Genomic DNA, 18955 nt, shown 5'->3' on the forward strand with positions numbered 1-18955 from the left:
CTGCTCAATAAACATTTCTTATCAATGTTGAATAGTAATTCTGCTTCATATTTTAGTAGAAACAGGTATTTTTTCAGGATTATTTGATTATCTATTGTAAAGTTAAAACAAATTTTTAAAACATAGAAAACTTTGCTTTAGTCACTTTTAAAGGTGGTATCGGTGATTTCAGGCCCAAAAATATTTTTATCACATTCATCTAATCTTTCCTAACGATCCGCTAGCTGCCCGCCCCATAAGCATGCCGTCAAAAAAAACGCGTCTCTGTAGGCAGCCTAGGCTCTGAGATCTGCACACAAAATAAAATGGTTTAGCCAAACACTCAAAACCAAAACAAATAGTGTTCCAACCAATCACCGACAGGGGGAGGGTGTTGTGAGGTTTTGTGCTCGTGCACGGCTGCACGCGAAGTCAGAGCTGAAGAAAAAGCTGGCTCAAAACCTCACAACACCCTCCCCCTGTCGGTGATTGGTTGGAACACTATTTGTTTTGGTTTTGAGTGTTTGGCTAAACCATTTGTTTTTGTGTGCAGATCTCAGAGCCTAGGCTGCCTACAGAGACGCGTTTTTTTGACGGCATGCTTATGGGGCGGGCAGCTAGCGGATCGTTAGGAAAGATTAGATGAATGTGATAAAAATATTTTTGGGCCTGAAATCACTGATACCACCTTTAATAAAATGTATGCATTCTAACCAAATAAAATGTAATTTCTTAAAAATAAACCCCCACATTTTTTTAATGGTATTTTTTATGCCAGAATCAGCTTTAAAAATCCTATTAAAGTTCTATCAAGTTGCTAATTAAATTGATATAGAATGCTCAAAACCATGCGTGTAATTTTTACTCGACCTACAAAATAATAAAAAATGGCTCTAATTGATTTTATAATCCAGAACTCAACTGCCAAGCTATAGTCTCTTTCCCCTGACAACACATTTCATTTCCTCAAAGATTTTACCACTGGATGGCAACATAGAACAAAAATATCCCAGCCCAAGGACCAATCAAAAGGCAGAGAAAGAGACATTGGCCAAAGCATGCATGAGAAGAGCTCGATGAGGAAAAAATCGAGCACTTTTCCAAAGGACATCAATAATCTGTGCCAGCCAGTATATATATTATTTATCAAGATATAAATTAATCATATAATATTAATAGAAGGTAGTAAAGTGCCCATCTAAAAAAAAAAAAAAAAAAAAAAAAAAAAAAAGCACTGTTGAAGACAAGATTTTTTTTATTTTAAAAATATCCACTGCTGATACGTTACACTTTAACCATATATATTTTTCATAAAGAAATCTTACATAATAGAATTACAATATTAGTTACAATCTGCATATAGAATATTTAACATTTCAACAACTTTTGTAGTGTAAAAACATTAAAACACAAACAAAATGGTATATATATTTATATATATATATATATATGTATAGAAAGATATCCATGTTTGCTGATGGGTACCACAGGAATAATCCAGGCCGATATCTACAGAGGAACAGGCAGGTCGGGAATAAAACCGTGTGAGATGTGAAATGCACAGATTCTCATTCGGCAGGAAGTATGCAGCTGAACCATTTGGTGTGCTTTGAGTATGAGGTCCTGTTTCTAACACCACAGCCTCTTTAGCCTCCGCACACCTCTTCGGTGCACTTCCTGTCCCATGAGCCTTTGCTGTGGTGACCGGCGCTTAGACCCGTTTAACCCTGGACTCAACAAGCATCCTGTGGTCGGAGTCCGCTGCGGTTTCACAAGGGCCAGGGTAGGTCACTGAAATCCACAGGTCCACCAAGGCCAGCGTCCGCTTCCAGGAGGCTCATGATAACAGCCATGGCTGCCTCGTCATTACTGGGGCTGCTGGATCCGGGCTCTTCCATGATGTCAATGCTAAGATGCGAGTTATCACCTGCGGGCGGAGAGATTTGTTTATTGCACTTGCGTGAGAATACTATATGCGATTCATTGAAGCTCGTGTACTCACTCATTAATGAATTATTTGAATATGGGTATCCTATCGAATCGGGTCCAGGCACAATTCCTGCTGACGGCAGGTCTGGAGTTCCACCATTTTGAATCTACAACACAAGAGATAAATGATAAAGAAAAACAAGAAGCGTTTCCGATTCGAAGACACAGATTGCCGGAAAGTTCGCTCTGGCTGGTAAAAACCTTCGAACTGCCATTGGTCCATGGCGATTATGTAAAGGTGTGGCTCTGAGACTCCGCCTTCTTTGACGTGGAAATGTTCACCAGTTCATTTCTCCTATTCGCATCACTATGATCAGATGCTTTCTGTGTTCTCACATATTTACATGCTCATCTAAACGGGGCTCATCGCTCACAGTATATCGATCACAGCTACAAAGATCTTTCAAACTTCCGTTTACCCCTTCGCCGCGAGTATATCTTGGCCTTAATAATATATGGTCAAGGACCTATTTACGAGGACAGTGTCTCACCTTCTTGCCCCCTGGAGAGCAGGTGTCCGGTGGGGGAGTGGCAGTGATATTTAAAGGACTTGAGCCACAGCTGGAGGGTGAGGAGCCTCGAATCCTAGGGGCGGGACATCATTTTATAGACTCAAGATCATTTTTGTGATAGTGTAACCTAAACGTGCCAGATGCTGCAAGTACCTCTGAATCTCCATCACTTCCTCAGCTATCATGCGTCCTATCTTGCCAGCGCCCGCTCTTGTCCCTCCCGGAATACCAGGAACCGTCTGGAGAGGGCGTTTCCCTCCGCCTGCCATAAACATACACAATTGTTAAAAACAGGCGTGTAAGAGAGACTGCTGTTCAACAGCTGGACAATGATCTCACCGTCTCCTGATGTTAAAACGCTGTCCATGCTCTGAGGGGACGAGGCTGTCTGGGAATAACTAGGATCTGCTCCTTCAAGCACGCTGCCCCTGAAACAAGCAACAACATTATTCTGTGTTAAAGTCAACAAGAAATAGATTCTGAAATCCATTTACATTGGAAATAAGACATTTCTGTGTAAAACAATATTTAGCAGGATTTGAATTTCTTATATATATATATATATATATATATATATATATTTAGTACTATTTAATAAATAATATCAGATTATATGTATACACGAATTAATAATATTAAATTAGTACATTATTATTATTAGGAAAAAAACAATATTAATAATAATAAATTATGTTATTATTGCATAAATTCACATACGTAATATTATATCAATAATATGCATTAGTAGTATTAGTAACTTCATTAACAGAAATAAACATATCAATACAAAATTTTATATACACACACACAAAGTAGTAAATTAAATAATGCTAAATAATAATAAAAATAATCTTTAGTTTTATTCTTAATAAAAATGTTATTTAATATATATATATATATATATATATATATATATATATATATATATATATGATTTTATCAATACTATTCTGTACTATTAGTATAGTATTAACACATTAACATTATTAGTATTAACACATTTTTATAGTATTATTTATATTTATATATATATATATATATATATATATATATATATATATATATATATATATATATATATATATATATATAAAAACTATAAAAATGTTAATACTAATAATGTTAATGTGTTAATACTATGATACTAATACTAACATTACTAAATATATTACACATTATATTTTAGTATTTTTAGTTTTTAATAAATATAGATTTATATAAAAACATTCTTTTCTTCATAATGTCATCAGAAATCTTTGTTAAATGTAACTTAAACTGCCTTTAAAAAGCATTATAAACATTTCTATTCTTTAGAATCACTCGCACTGGTTATTTGTGTACAGTAACACCAGGGTGATTTATGAAGAAAGTAAATGTCTATAGTCTATGAAAGGCAAATTAATTAGATCAAAAAGTATGTGAACTGTCAGCACATTTCCTCTGCTTGATTCAAGGAATATGCTGTTTTAATCATTTTGGCCAAGCACCTTCTTAATGAAACATTCACAACTGAAAAGTGTCGCGACACTTACGAAACCACAGTGTTTGTAGAGACTATATATTCCACTTCTTTGGTCCAGGGGTTCATGAAGCTGAACCAGCGGCTCCTTAGAGTGATGAAAGAGCCGTCTTTAATCTTAAACTTGTAACAGTTTGTATTAATCTTTTCTCTCATCTGTAGCACTGAAATAAAAAAGTGAGCACTTATTACAAATGTGATACAGACTGGCATTATAACAGTAAAATAAAACATTTATTTACAAATGGTATGAATGAGAGGATCAAGTAAATAAAACTTGAAACCTTGTCTGTGGCACTCGGCGAGGTGACCGATATCATCCTGGTGAAAATACTCATAAAACGACGTCCCTAAGAGCTCCTGGGGCAAGTACGCCAGGATGGCTGTCGCCCTAAATGGAAACAATGAATTGTAGAGATGAGCTAACAGATTAGAGGAGACGCTAATTCACTGATGTGAGAACTGAAATCAATACTTGTAGACCCTTGAGGTTTCTGTGACAATTCAAGTCTCATTTTAGAGAGTAACCAAACCTGCTCACCTCAGGCATTATTAGTTTAAGAGCCTTAAAAGTGAATACTAAACTGTATGTTAAATCTTAGTGGTTTGCCGAGAGAGATTCAGTAAACTTTCAGGAAATCTCATCTCTTGTAGATGATGTGAAATAGAGCAAAAGGCTTTTTTTCTCACCTCTGGTCGACGAAAACGAACTTGCCATCGATAGCGTGGCGGGAGACGTATTCTGTGGGTTTAACGCGGATGTCGCTGTTCATGGGCTGAGGGACGATATGCGGATGAAGGCGGCCGATGGCCACTAGACAGCTAAGGTTGCAGCCCTCATTATCAGGTTCGTTATCCTCGTCCAAACCCATCTTGGTGGGCGGCCAGCTTTTCAGATAGCCGGTGCTGTGGATGGTACAGAAACTCTTGCGGTCTGCTGTAGAGAGGAGAGATTTACCCATCAGTCTTTGAAGCGATGCATTTGAAGTATTTAAAAGAACAACGGTCCAAGCAGGCTCCAAGAACTCACTGATCATTATAAACTTTTATTCCCCCTGCTGACACTAGCCAGGTAACTAGTGGACCTCAGAGACATTGCAGGTCGGGGACGGTGGCCGCGTGCAAAGACAGACACCCAATATTTATAAAAAGGCCTTCTCTCCACAAAACTCCCAACCCACTCTGATCAGGGAAATGCTTGAAATTACACCTTTTTCATTGGTCAAGCCAAACTCATTATCTCAGTGACCCGGTTGTTGTTCTTGTTGTGTGAAAAAAAGAGTGGAGACATCCGCACAGGCATAGGGGACTAAAAACGCCTTTCGGGGGAACTACATTAGCTCAGAGTAGGGTCTAGTCTCACGTAGCCAGACCTTCAGACTAACAGCAGAAGGACTGGACTCTATCGCAGCTTTCATTGGCTAAGGACCACCCAGAGGCCGTCTGACTGACATGTAAAGCAACCAATCACAGTTCGTTTTGTTCCACGTCATGTTTAGGGGCGTGAAAATGTAACGTCGCTGTCCCTACAATAACAGACCGGTGTGCAGATCTCTTGGACGTATTTTAAAGAGTTTATGCTGCGAACTTTCCATCATTTTGAAAATCCAGTGTTTAGTTGATCCTAATAAGCACTTAAGGTCCTTGCACACTGAATCCGAAATTTTCGTATGCGTTTTTTCGTATCCGTTATTCTGTGGCTCAAAACTGTCAAAACACCATTCAAAACGAAAAACGCAGAAAATCGAACCCGATCCGATTTTTTTTTTTGATGGACAGTTTCGGAGGCAGTGTGCAAGTGTGATTGACATAACGTGAGGTTTTATTTATTTTTTAACGTGCGAAAATTTCGGACGCGGATTTCGCGAAGTGTGCAAGTGTTGTCACAAGTGTAAACACGATGGCGTTCTTCCATGAGGGAGTTTGGCGCCACGGCATCTTGGTTCCCAGGTGGACCGTTAAAGAACGCAACTCACACGTCTCCCGGACATCCTGTAGAATTCAACCAATTGGATGATGGCTTCGAAAATCCTGAAGAGTTTCCAGTTAAGTGTGCCATATGCATCAGACGCCCAGCTTACAGACCATGGGCGTCAGGTATGAAGCTGAGACTAAGTAGGGTCTAAACCAGCACAATAGGATCTACCGTGTACGTAGGTCGCAAGTGTACGTTGATTGGCCAAATGCATGCAAAACATTGGCACCTGCTATTTTTAAAAAGCTGTGCAAACAGTTTATAACCTTTTACTCCACGAACATGAAAACTGCGACAGATAGGCCGAAGTCCAGGAAGTTTTAGACCAGCCTGTCTGGCACCAACATGCCACATTCAAAGTCACTTAAATCTCCTTTCTTCCCCATTATGGTGATCAGTGTGAATTTAGATATTTGCATTCATGAGCACTTGAACAGGTGTAATAAAGTGGCCTGTGTGTGTGTGTGTGTGTGTGTGTGTGTATATATATATATATATATATATATATGCCTTTTATCTCATGCAGACAAACTGCAAAGCTAGTAATACCTTTCTTTTTGGAGCACGTTGAGGGAAAGTCTTTGTCCTCCATCTTGACAGAAGGACGGTTGCATTTCATTCTACAGAAGAATGATCGGCGGGCCCCTGAACACAGTCTGGAGGGGCCGGGAGTGATGTCAGTCTTCACTGGTAGACCAGCTTCAGAGAGAACTGAACATCAGTCCAAGTGCCTTTGGCTTAACTGTGAATCAAATGACTGCAAACACTTAATAAAACAAACTTTACTTTTGGCATCGATGAGTCGTTCCCGTGGAGCCGTGTCTGACGATGACAGCTGCTCTTTCACTTTGGCAATGTCTTTTGGATGCAGGTAGTCGAACAAACTCTGGCCAATCAGATCATTCTGATGGTTCAAAACAAAACAGTTTGTATTAACGTCAAAAAAACTTTACTGCATAGCAGCAAGAGATCAGTGTCAAGAAAATATACCTGAGTGTAATTGAGAATTTTATAAACAGACTCCGAGACGAAGAGAATCTTTCCACGATCGCAACCAACTACAAAGAGGAAGCCATCAGCAGCCTGTATAAAGAGGGGGAAGAAGAGTTTTAAAACAGATCCTCACCAGTTTTCCATATAATCAAATCTCGCAAGCCTTGGAGTTGATATTTTAAACACACCCTTAAAATCAAGTGCTTTAATTCATCATCCGACAAGAATGCTGGTTTATAGTTGGCTTCTGTGTATGGGTTGGTGGCACCTAAAAGAAAAAGAAAGAAAGGGAAAAAGTCAAGCATAATTAATATGGAAAAAGTTTGCTTTAAAATCATAATGAGCTCATTTAGATCCATTTTGGCCCATGCTGTGGTAGAAAACTCTCACCTCGTAACGTCTTCATGTGTTGGACGGCCATGCGCAGTACAGTGAGTTTGTCCAACTTGCGAGACATGGCATTGCAAGTGGGGACTAACGATGCTAACTCGTCTATAAAACTGTTCATTTTATCCCTGCGCCTCTTCTCTATTTGACTGTGAGCCTCCCTAAAAAAATAAAAAAATAAAAAAAACCAGCTGAAAAATACAAGCAACACATCTCATTTACATACAACATATTAACTAGGCAGAGAAAAGCCTCATTTTCACTCTACCTGGCATTTTTTATCCGGCCCTGCTGTTCATCCCTGGATTTAGGAGAAAATATTTATTTATTTATTACTTATTAATCATTCATGTATTATTAGAACTGTGAATTTAAAGATAACAGCATGTAATTCATGTTTACCTCCCCAGTGTCTTATCTTTGTCTGTGTCCATGCTATCACTGTGAAAATGAACAGCACCACAGAGTTCAATGAAACAAGCTTATACAACAAATTATGTAAATTATTTTTAATGACCTCAGTTGGACAAAGTTTATGTGAGAATTGTACTCACTCAAATGAAAAGCCATCAATTCTGTAAAAAAATAAATAAATATAATATATTTATAAATATTTTAAAATAACATTCTATTATATAAATACAAGTCTATTTGTAACACTTTACAATAAGGTTTCATTTGTTAATATTAGTTAACTACATTAGTTAACATGAACTAACAAGGAAAAATGCTTCTATAGCATTTGTTAGTTATTGTACATTATTCAAATCAAAAGACCAGAGCTAATATGAATTAACAATGAACAGCTGTATTTTATTTAATTATTTCATTAACAAAGACTAATAAATAGGCTACTATAACAAATATTTTGCTCATAGTTAGTTAATGCATTAACCATTTAACTAATGGGACCTTACTGTGTTTCCAATATATTACTTTAAAATAAAATAATTTTTATAACTTACATATTTATAATCAAGACAATGAGTGAAAAATATTTTTTTTTTATTCAGATATTTTGGAGGAAAAAAAGATGCTTGTGCTGAAAAACAGGCCACTTTTCATCTCACGACATCTCTGAAAAATTATTTCAGTTTTTTTTTACACTGTCTAATTTCCAAGTAAATAATTAAAAAAACGTCCCATTACTGTTTTCTGTAACTATTTTATTTTTATTCCAAAAAATACCGAACTGCTCAGACCTAGTTTGCCAGGTACAATAGACCTTATGCGCCAGAGAAACGAGGGCGCCGCCATCTTTAGAATATTATCTTCGAACTTCCGTTTTTGCGGTCGCTCTGTATATCTCTATGGCATTGCTGTCCAGGAGTAATTAGCTTTTAAAGTGGATTTACTTAATGTTAAGTTAACGAAAGTTATCATGAGGACTGTAATGTTTAAAGCAGATGACTTAACAAATGTCAGTCGACCGGGAAGATTTTAAAACGAGCCGTTCATTAATAAACACGCAAAATCGCTGTGAAAATACAGACCGGAAGACAAAAGACAACGAGCGCAGCGCTGAAAAGGGGCGGGGCTACATAAGGTCTATAACCCATAAATGTTTTTTACTATTACTATATCCTATACCATCAGGGTTTACTCACTGGTATTCAGTGGTGCTGCCCTTCCTCTTGCGGGTGTAGTCCATGCCCGTGGTGCCAATGGAACTGCTGATGAGATCTGCCGAGCTCTGGGATATGAACTCATTCATCGTGGAGGAGATGTCCATTCTTTGGTCTGCCATTAGATCATCTTAAGAGAAACAGGGACAAAAAAAATGACATTACAGCTCTTCAAAATGGCGACAATATGCTATAAATTATATCAATGTGTGTGTATAGAAAACAAAAGATGCTCACTGCACAGATTCAGTCAATCAGCTGTGTTCAATTCATGGCATTCCACCTGTGGCAAGATCCTGTGGAAAAAATACAGCTGCATTTACCAAAGGGTTTCGAATTCGAACAACGAAAAACTATATTTCAGTTTCACATAGACGTCACACTTGAGGTTATGAGTTATAGTCAAGATTAGTCAGTATTCATTAATAGAAAATAGCTGACTTCACTTTGTCTGAGGACCATTCTTTTTTGACCAAACAGTTTTGGACCCCATTGACTGGACAAAAAACAAAACAAAAACAAAGACATTTCTCAAAATAAAAAGTCACACAGGTTTAAGGGTGGAAACATGATGGCAGAGTTTTATTTTTGGGTGAACTATCCCTTTAAGTTGTTAATAGGTAGCTTGGGCTGTTTTAAATGAGGAAAAACAATCTCGCTCATACTCCCACACACACACACACACACACACACACACACCAGGAGGAATGACTGAGCTTCATCAATGACCTGCTCTGGTTGCCAGGAAACCCTTGGAAAGCTCGCAATCTAGGCCACATTTAGATTACAGAAACGCAACTGGCAGAAAGAAAGGACCAGAAGACCGATTTTCTCCAGCCGTAAATGAAACAGGACTCCCCCGTGTTCAAACGGGATTTTCTGCTGAAAGAGTGTTCACAGACCCTTCGATCAGCCGTTTAAATGCCCATTCTGGAGCAAGAGCACAGTTTTACATGCGTCAACGCATCAGTCATTTTTCAAGTTCACATAGTTAAACAAAAGTGTTCCTGTGTATATAACAAAACTGGTTTTATTCAAGCATATGGATGCATAGCTCATGCATCACCGGCACTCTACCCATCTCTAAATGATCTTTTCTTGAATGCGTGGGCTTGCCTTTAGACTGCCAGAGATAAAGAAAAAAATAAATAAAAGAGGAAGAAAGTGACGAGCAAAAAAGATAAAAGTAGGTCATCTCAGTTTCTTTGAATTCAAGATGATTTCAGTTTGACGAAAGCCAACTATGCATATTAAACGTCCCTTGATTTATACCTGTATTACTCATCCCAATATGAGCCTCAAGTTTCTGTTACAGTTACAGACAAATTCGGGAGAAACGTGACGTGTGGATGAATGGAAGAAAGTCCAGATGTGGTTAAAGGAAAAACAACTGGAAGTCAATAGTGATAAACGCCCTAATGATGAGAGTTTGACGCTGTACTTTAGGAATGCAGCACACCCATCTTACAATATGAAAGCAGCACTTTCACATAATAACTTGTTCGATTTGTCATAATATTATCTATATTACTATATTTACTACTATATTTAATATTCTAAAATATTAAAAATAAATACAAATATATTAACTACATTTTAATAATAAATATTTAAAATAATTAATAGTTTAAATGCCTATATAGAAATTATCTTTCAAATATATTGCTCAGAAATATGCTCAGAAATATTCACTAAAGCACAAATGTGACAACTAGCCCTGCCTTTTGGGATCTTTCCCATTTTTTGACATAACAAATTATATTATCAGCATAAAAATGTAAGGGAAAAGCTGAACTGAAAAATTAACATGAACTTTACCCAACATAACCTAAGAGTGATACATAGAACATCTGACCTTTTGTAAAAATGAGTTTACAAGGTCAGTGTCACAAACAGGTAATTTTCAGAAGAGAAACAATCGCTTCATACGCTGAACAGATTGAATTTAGGCTTTTATTAACATATAAACATTCATTAATCAACTCACACATCAGTTGTGGTAAACGGAAGCTCAAGCATGTTCGCGTGACGCATGAGAACCAATGAGATTCATTCTCGTGTTACGCAGCACATTTGATCTTCCTCAAGAACCAATGAGATTCATTCTCGTGTTACGCAGCACGTTTGAGCTTCCGCAAGAACCAATGAGATTCATTCTCGTGTTACGCAGCACGTTTGAGCTTCCGCAAGAGGTTTGTTCTCACGGGTCAAGCAGGTTCGGTTGAGCTTCTGTTTATGTTCGCTGATCAATGTTTAAATATGAATAAAAGCCTAAATTCAATCTGTTCATCATATAAAGCAATCGAGTCTCTTCAGAACATTTGGTTCAAACCGCTCAATTCATATTTGCATAGCTGTCAACGGTGGGACAGAAATCGCTCAGATTTCATCAAAAAGATCTTCATTTGTGTACCGAAAGATGAACGAAAGTCTTACAGGGTTTGGAACGATATGAGAGAGTAATTAATGACAGAAATTACATTTTTCAGTGAACTATACCTTTAAATATTCCAGGTTTAAAATTACAAATTTTCTGGACCCCACTATGTGTGTGTAAGTAAATAAATAAATAAATGTACACACACACACACATATACATATACATACATATATATATTTATATACACACACACACACACACACATATATATATATACACATATATATAAGTCAACTGTCTCTAGCTCTTATTCCTTACGCAGACTGGTTAAAAAAAGCACAACCTGTTGGTGGCCAACCTCACAACCTTTAAACTGGTCTCTTAACAACGATAGTAAAACGGACTTGGGTAAACCGCAATCGGAAGCACAATGACGCTACTGATTAACATGTAGCCCTGACTCAACCCATAGCGAGCTGCCTACCTAGAAAGCATCACTTGTGAAAACCTACTTCACAAGCTTCACAAAATGCTGTCTAGATAGATAACCAACCCATAAGGATCCGAGAGCCCCAATTTAGGAGGCGAATACAGCAGACATAATGTAAATGCAAATAGCTTTTGAAGTGACTAACCCACACAGGAGACTCAAGCACAGTTGCACTCCCTGTATTCAACCGACTTAAAGGCGACGCAGATCATTAACCTCACATAGATGACGGGTGTCTTTATGGCTGCGTTCTGCTATGATTGATGGCTTTCTTACTAAATCACTGACACCATGGTTGATTTTGTTGTGGTGGCAGCTGCATCGGTTCTAAGGTATTCAACCTGAGAAATGTCACAGACGCCCCTCCTACTGAAATCAATATTCGAGAGGACAAAAACCGCACATAATACATCGATAAGCATTACGCGATACTTAGAGATAATTGTCAAACGTCAAAACGTCACACTTACCGGAGGAATAGCTGATCATCACAGTTTATTTCGGTTATTTGACGTCCGGTCCGTGAGGAACTGTGACATAAACGGAATCAGTCTCTGACCTACTTTTCTTTCCTTCGTGTGACTGTCGGACCACTAACCTATATTTTCCACCAATAAGATCTCTGGATAAATAGTTGCACTTATTTTGGCCAATCGGAATGGAGGTTACATTTCACGGCAGAATGATTGACATATAGAATAGCCAATCAGACAGGGTTTATTCTTGCGATTCACCGACATGGCTGATGATCCCAGTAAGGGGTGGTTCTCAATCGCATGTTGCTGCATTGTCTAATGTTCTTGCTCATGTTCTTGCTCAATGGAAAAATGGATGAGATTGTTGAGAATCATATGCTTAAAATCTAGAGCTTTTTATTTATTTGAGAGAAATGCCGAATTTTAATAAATTAAGTTAACAGTTGGAATATGAATGTGTTCAAAACCCATCCTGAGGAAAACAAAGGTAGCAGAGACAAGCAACTGACGAGGCTGAATCCAGCTTCTTATTCGCAGCTTCTTATTGACGCTATCCGTTCCACCTTAAATGACGCGAACTTCCGCGTTTGATGGCTTCTTATTGACGCTCAACTTAGGGACCGTGCGGTTTTTCTCTTTCGCGTTTTTTAACGGAATTGTGTTACTTTTGTGTCTATTTTCAGAATAAAAGTATAATAAAAAATGTTTAAATGCAAATAACACTGATATATCAGCGAAAATGGACTGTAAAAATATAAAGGCACATAAGGCTACGGTATTCTTTAATTAGGCTACATGTCATCAGCTCAATTTAGGGACCATGTGGTTTTTCTCTTATTTACACTTTTTAGGGACCCTGTTTATTGTAGGCTTATCTATTTTCCGAAAAGAATAATACACTATTTTGAAAGGTAAATAACAAATAATAATAACATAAAATGATTGTAAAAAAATATAATGAGGCCTGTACATCAATCTTTAATTAGGCTACTGCAAATAACATAACTTGAATGTATTTAAAAATAAATACATTGAATACTTTTTAAATTATTTTTTTTATTATTATTACAAATTAAAATTTCACAATAACCAGAGATTATGCTCCATCTTGGATCCAGACCCTTATGAGGACTTCAGACACATTTGAAGAGATGAAACCTACTCCTGCAAGGACTCCAGAACATCAAACATGGATGATTATAAATAAATAAATGATCATTTTATCATTGCTTTAAAATGCACATTAATTTAGCTTAAAATGCATGAGTTTGTAAATACTAATTTGTTCTATCGTATAACTGTACTTTATATCTCATAAAATCCTACTGTGGTTTTGTAACAGAAATCAGCATTTTCTATAAAGCTGCTTTGAATTATGTATTGTGAAAAGTCTTATACAAATGAATGTATGTATAAATTAAATTGAACTGACTTGAAAGAGCCATTGCATTGTTACTGTACATTTTAAAGTTATGGACCCAATCTGACAACAATGCACTTTACACGTCCAATAATCCGCCTAATGTATTTTCTGCCCATTTCGCGGCGCTGTTTCTCAGCTGCCTCAGAGGGTGCGTTAAATTGGACATTATCCCATTATAGTAGAGCTACTACTCTAACGAAATCCAAATTTTAAGCACTTTTTACTGTGGAATTATTTTTTTATGAAGCTTTAAACTTGGTACTTTACACAATGTCCAATAATCCGCCTAATGTTTTTTTCTGCCCATTTCGCGGCGCTGTTTCTCAGCTGCCTCAGAGGGCGCGTTAAATTGGACATTATCCCATTATAGTAGAGCTACTACTCTAACGAAATCCAAATTTTAAGCACTTTTTACTGTGGAATTATTTTTTTATGAAGCTTTAAACTTGGTACTTTACACAATGTCCAATAATCCGCCTAATGTTTTTTTCTGCCAATTTCGCGGCGCTGTTTCTCAGCTGCCTCAGAGGGTGCGTTAAATTGGACATTATCCCATTATAGTAGAGCTACTCCTCTAACGAAATCCAAATTTTCAGCAGTTTTTACTGTGGAATTATTTTTTATGAAGCTTTAAACTTGGTACTTTACACAATGTCCAATAATCCGCCTAATGTTTTTTCTGCCCATTTCGCGGCGCTGTTTCTCAGCTGCCTCAGAGGGTGCGATAAATTGGACATTATCCCATTATAGTAGAGCTACTCCTCTAACGAAATCCAAATTTTAAGCACTTTTTACTGTGGAATTTTTTTTTTATGAAGCTTTAAACTTGGTACTTTACACAATGTACAATAATCCGCCTAATGTATTTTCTGCCCATTTCGCGGCGCTGTTTCTCAGCTGCCTCAGAGGGTGCGTTAAATTGGACATTATCCCATTATAGTAGAGCTACTCCTCTAAGGAAATCCAAATTTTAAGCAGTTTTTACTGTGGAATTATTTTTTTATGAAGCTTTAAACTTGGTACTTTACACAATGTCCAATAATCCGCCTAATGTATTTTCTGCCCATTTCGCGGCGCTGTTTCTCAGCTGCCTCAGAGGGTGCGTTAAATTGGACATTATCCCATTATAGTAGTGCTACTCCCCTAACGAAATCCAAATTTTAAGCACTTTTAACTGTGGAATAATTTTTTTATGAAGCTTTAAACTTCACACAATGTCCAATAATCCGCCTAATGTATTTTCTGCCCATTTCGCGGCGCTGTTTCTCAGCTGCCTCAGAGGGTGCGTTAAATTGGACATTATCCCATTATAGTAGAGCTACTCCTCTAACGAAATCCAAATTTTGAGCAGTTTTTACTGTGTAATTATTGTTTTATGAAGCTTTGAACTTGACACATTACACAATGCACAAAGAGCCGTATAGCACCTTAGGCCCATTTGGCGGCGCTGTTTCTCAGCTGCCTCAGAGGGTGCGTTAAATTGGACATTATCCCATTATAGTAGAGCTACTTCTCTAACGAAATCCAAATTTTAAGCACTTTTTACTGTGGAATTATTTTTTTATGAAGCTTTAAACTTGGTACTTTACACAATGTACACTAATCCGCCTAATGTATTTTCTGCCCATTTCGCGGCGCTGTTTCTCAGCTGCCTCAGAGGGTGCGTTAAATTGGACATTATCCCATTATAGTAGAGCTACTCCTCTAACGAAATCCAAATTTTGAGCAGTTTTTACTGTGGAATTATTTTTTTATGAAGCTTTAAACTTGGTACTTTACACAATGTCCAATAATCCGCCTAATGTTTTTTCTGCCCATTTCGCGGCGCTGTTTCTCAGCTGCCTCAGAGGGTGCGTTAAATTGGACATTATCCCTTTATACTAGAGCTACTACTCTAACGACATCCACATTTTAAGCAGTTTTTACTGTGGAATTATTTTTTTATGAAGCTTTGAACTTGGCACTTTACACAATGCACAAAGAGCCGCCTAATGCATTTTCTGCCCATTTCGCGGCACTGTTTCTCAGCTACCTCAGAGGGTGCGTTCAATTGGACATTATCCCATTATAGTAGAGCTACTCCTCTAACGAAATCCAAATTTTAAGCACTTTTTACTGTGGATTTTTTTTTTATGAAGCTTTAAACTTGGTACTTTACACAATGCACAATAATCCGCCTAATGTAGAAACAGCGCCGCGAAATGGGCAGAAAATGCATTAGGCGGCTCTTTGTGCATTGTGTAAAGTGCCAAGTTCAAAGATTCATAACAAAATAATTCTACAGTAAAAACTGCTTAAAATTTGGATTTGGTTAGCGTAGTAGCTCTACTATAATGGGATAATGTCCAATTTAACGCACCCTCTGAGGCTGCCGAGAAAAAGCGCCGCGTATTGGGCAGAAAATGCATTAGGCGGCTCTTTTTGCATTGTGTAAAGTGCCAAGTTCAAAGCTTCATAAAAATTTTATTCCACAGTAAAAGATGCTTTAAATTTGGATTTCGTTAGAGTTGTAGCTCTACTATAAAGGGATAATGTCCAATTTAACGCACCCTCTGAGGCTGCCGAGAAACAGCGCCGCGAATTGGGCAGAAAATGCATTAGGCGGCTCTTTGTGCATTGTGTAAAGTGCCAAGTTCAAAGCTTCATAAAAAAATAATTCCACAGTAAACACTGCTTAAAATGTGGATTTCATTAGAGGAGTAGCTCTACTGTGATAGGATAATGTCCACTTTAACGCACCCTCTGAGGCTGCCGAGAAACAGCGCCGCGAAATGGGCAGAAAATGCATTAGGCGGCTTTGTGCATTGTGTAAAGTGCCAAGTTGAAAGCTTCATAAAAAAATAATTCCACAGTAAAAACTGCTTAACATTTGGATTTCGTTAGAGTAGTAGCTCTAGTATAATGGGATAATGTCCAATTTAACGCACCCTCTGAGGCTGCCGAGAAACAGCGCCGCGAAATGGGCTGAAAATGCATTAGGCGGCTCTTTGTGCATTGTGTAAAGTGCCAAGTTCAAAGCTTCATAACAAAATAATTCCACAGTAAAAACTGCTTAAAATTTGGATTTCGTTAGAGTAGTAGCTCTACTATAATGGTATAATGTCCAATGTAACGCACCTTCTGAGGCTGCCGAGAAACAGCGCCGCGTATTGGGCAGAAAATGCATTAGGTGGCTCTTTTTGCATTGTGTAAAGTGCCAAGTTCAAAGCTTCATAAAAAAATAATTCCACAGTAAAAACTGCTTAAAATTTGGATTTCGTTAGAGTAATAGCTCTACTATAATGGGATAATGTCCAATTTAACGCACCCTCTGAGGCTGCCGAGAAACAGCGCCGCGAAATCGGCAGAAAATGCATTAGGCGGCTTTGTGCATTGTGTAAAGTGCCAAGTTCAAAGCTTCATAAAGAAATAATTCCACAGTAAAAACTGCTTAACATTTGGATTTCATTAGAGGAGCAGCTCTACTATAATGGGATAATGTCCAATTTAACGCACCCTCTGAGGCTGCCGAGAAACAGCGCCGCAAAATGGGCAGAAAATGCATTAGGCGGCTTTGTGCATTGTGTAAAGTGCCAAGTTCAAAGCTTCATAAAAAAATAATTCCACAGTAAAAACTGCTTAAAATTTGGATTTCGTTAGAGTAATAGCTCTACTATAATGGGATAATGTCCAATTTAACGCACCCTCTGAGGCTGCCGAGAAACAGCGCCGCGAAATCGGCAGAAAATGCATTAGGCGGCTTTGTGCATTGTGTAAAGTGCCAAGTTCAAAGCTTCATAAAAAAATAATTCCACAGTAAAAACTGCTTAACATTTGGATTTCATTAGAGGAGCAGCTCTACTATAATGGGATAATGTCCAATTTAACGCACCCTCTGAGGCTGCCGAGAAACAGCGCCGCAAAATGGGCAGAAAATGCATTAGGCGGCTTTGTGCATTGTGTAAAGTGCCAAGTTCAAAGCTTCATAAAAAAATTATTCCACAGTAAAAACTGCTTAAAATTTGGATTTCATTAGAGGAGCAGCTCTACTATAATGGAATAATGTCCAATTTAACGCACCCTCTGAGGCTGCCGAGAAACAGCGCCGCGAAATGGGCAGAAAATGCATTAGGCGGCTCTTTGTGCATTGTGTAAAGTGCCAAGTTCAAAGCTTGATAACAAAATAATTCTACAGTAAAAACGGCTTAAAATTTGGATTTCGTTAGATTTGTAGCTCTACTATAATGGAATAATGCCCAATTTAACGCACCCTCTGAGGCTGCCGAGAAACAGCGCCACGAATTGGGCAGAAAATGCATTAGGTGGCTCTTTGTGCATTGTGTAAAGTGGCAAGTTCAAAGCTTCATAAAAAAATAATTCCACAGTAAAAACTGCTTAAAATTTGGATTTCGTTAGAGTAATAGCACTACTATAATGGGATGATGACCAATTTAACGCACCCTCTGAGGCTGCCGAGAAACAGCGCCGCGAAATGGGCAGAAAATGCATTAGGCGGCTTTGTGCATTGTGTAAAGTGCCAAGTTCAAAGCTTCATAAAAAAATTATTCCACAGTAAAAACTGCTTAAAATTTGGATTTCATTAGAGGAGCAGCTCTACTATAATGGGATAATGTCCAATTTAACGCACCCTCTGAGGCTGCCGAGAAACAGCGCCGCGAAATGGGCAGAAAATGCATTAGGCGGCTCTTTGTGCATTGTGTAAAGTGCCAAGTTCAAAGCTTCATAACAAAATAATTCTACAGTACAAACTGCTTAAAATTTGGATTTCGTTAGAGTAGTAGCTCTACTGTAATGGAATAATGCCCAATTTAACGCACCCTCTGAGGCTGCCGAGAAACAGCGCCGCGAAATGGGCAGAAAATGCATTAGGCGGCTCTTTGTGCATTGTGTAAAGTGCCAAGTTCAAAGCTTCATAAAAAAATTATTCCGCTGTAAAAACTGCTTAAATTGTGGATGTCGTTAGAGTAGTAGCTCTAGTATAATGGGATAATGTCCAATTTAACGCACCCTCTGAGGCTGCCGAAAAACAGCGCCGCGTATTGGGCAGAAAATGCATTAGGTGGCTCTTTTTGCATTGTGTAAAGTGCCAAGTTCAAAGCTTCATAAAAAAATAATTCCACCGTAAAAACTGCTTAAAATTTGGATTTCGTTAGAGGAGCAGCTCTACTATAATGGGATAATGTCCAATTTAACGCACCCTCTGAGGC

General features: G+C 37.9%; 1 protein-coding gene across 2 annotated transcripts; it reads right to left on the reverse strand.

Moving 5' to 3' along the window:
• Nucleotides 1-1218: 1218 nt before the first annotated feature.
• bmal1a (basic helix-loop-helix ARNT like 1a) lies at nt 1219-12451 on the reverse strand. 2 transcript variants are annotated; one of them, XM_081355540.1, is made up of 19 exons: nt 12320-12451; nt 9217-9275; nt 8962-9109; nt 7909-7929; nt 7757-7795; nt 7623-7655; nt 7358-7515; nt 7156-7235; nt 6965-7057; nt 6761-6878; nt 6524-6673; nt 4690-4936; nt 4284-4390; nt 4013-4163; nt 2820-2908; nt 2634-2742; nt 2460-2553; nt 1982-2075; nt 1219-1906 (listed from the first exon to the last, which is right to left on the reverse strand). In XM_081355540.1, exons 3-19 carry the CDS (start codon nt 9099-9101, stop codon nt 1749-1751), a joined length of 1881 nt encoding a protein of 626 aa, XP_081211666.1. In that variant the 5' UTR covers nt 9102-9109; nt 9217-9275; nt 12320-12451; the 3' UTR covers nt 1219-1748. The 2 variants fall into 2 exon arrangements, with proteins under 2 accessions (XP_081211666.1, XP_081211667.1); XM_081355541.1 differs by lacking the exon at nt 7909-7929 and having other exon boundaries at nt 12320-12438.
• Between the last annotated feature and the right edge of the window lie 6504 nt (nt 12452-18955).

The sequence above is a fragment of the Scardinius erythrophthalmus genome, assembly GCF_964197995.2.
Source record: "Scardinius erythrophthalmus genome assembly, chromosome: 24".
Lineage (NCBI taxonomy): Eukaryota > Metazoa > Chordata > Actinopteri > Cypriniformes > Leuciscidae > Scardinius > Scardinius erythrophthalmus.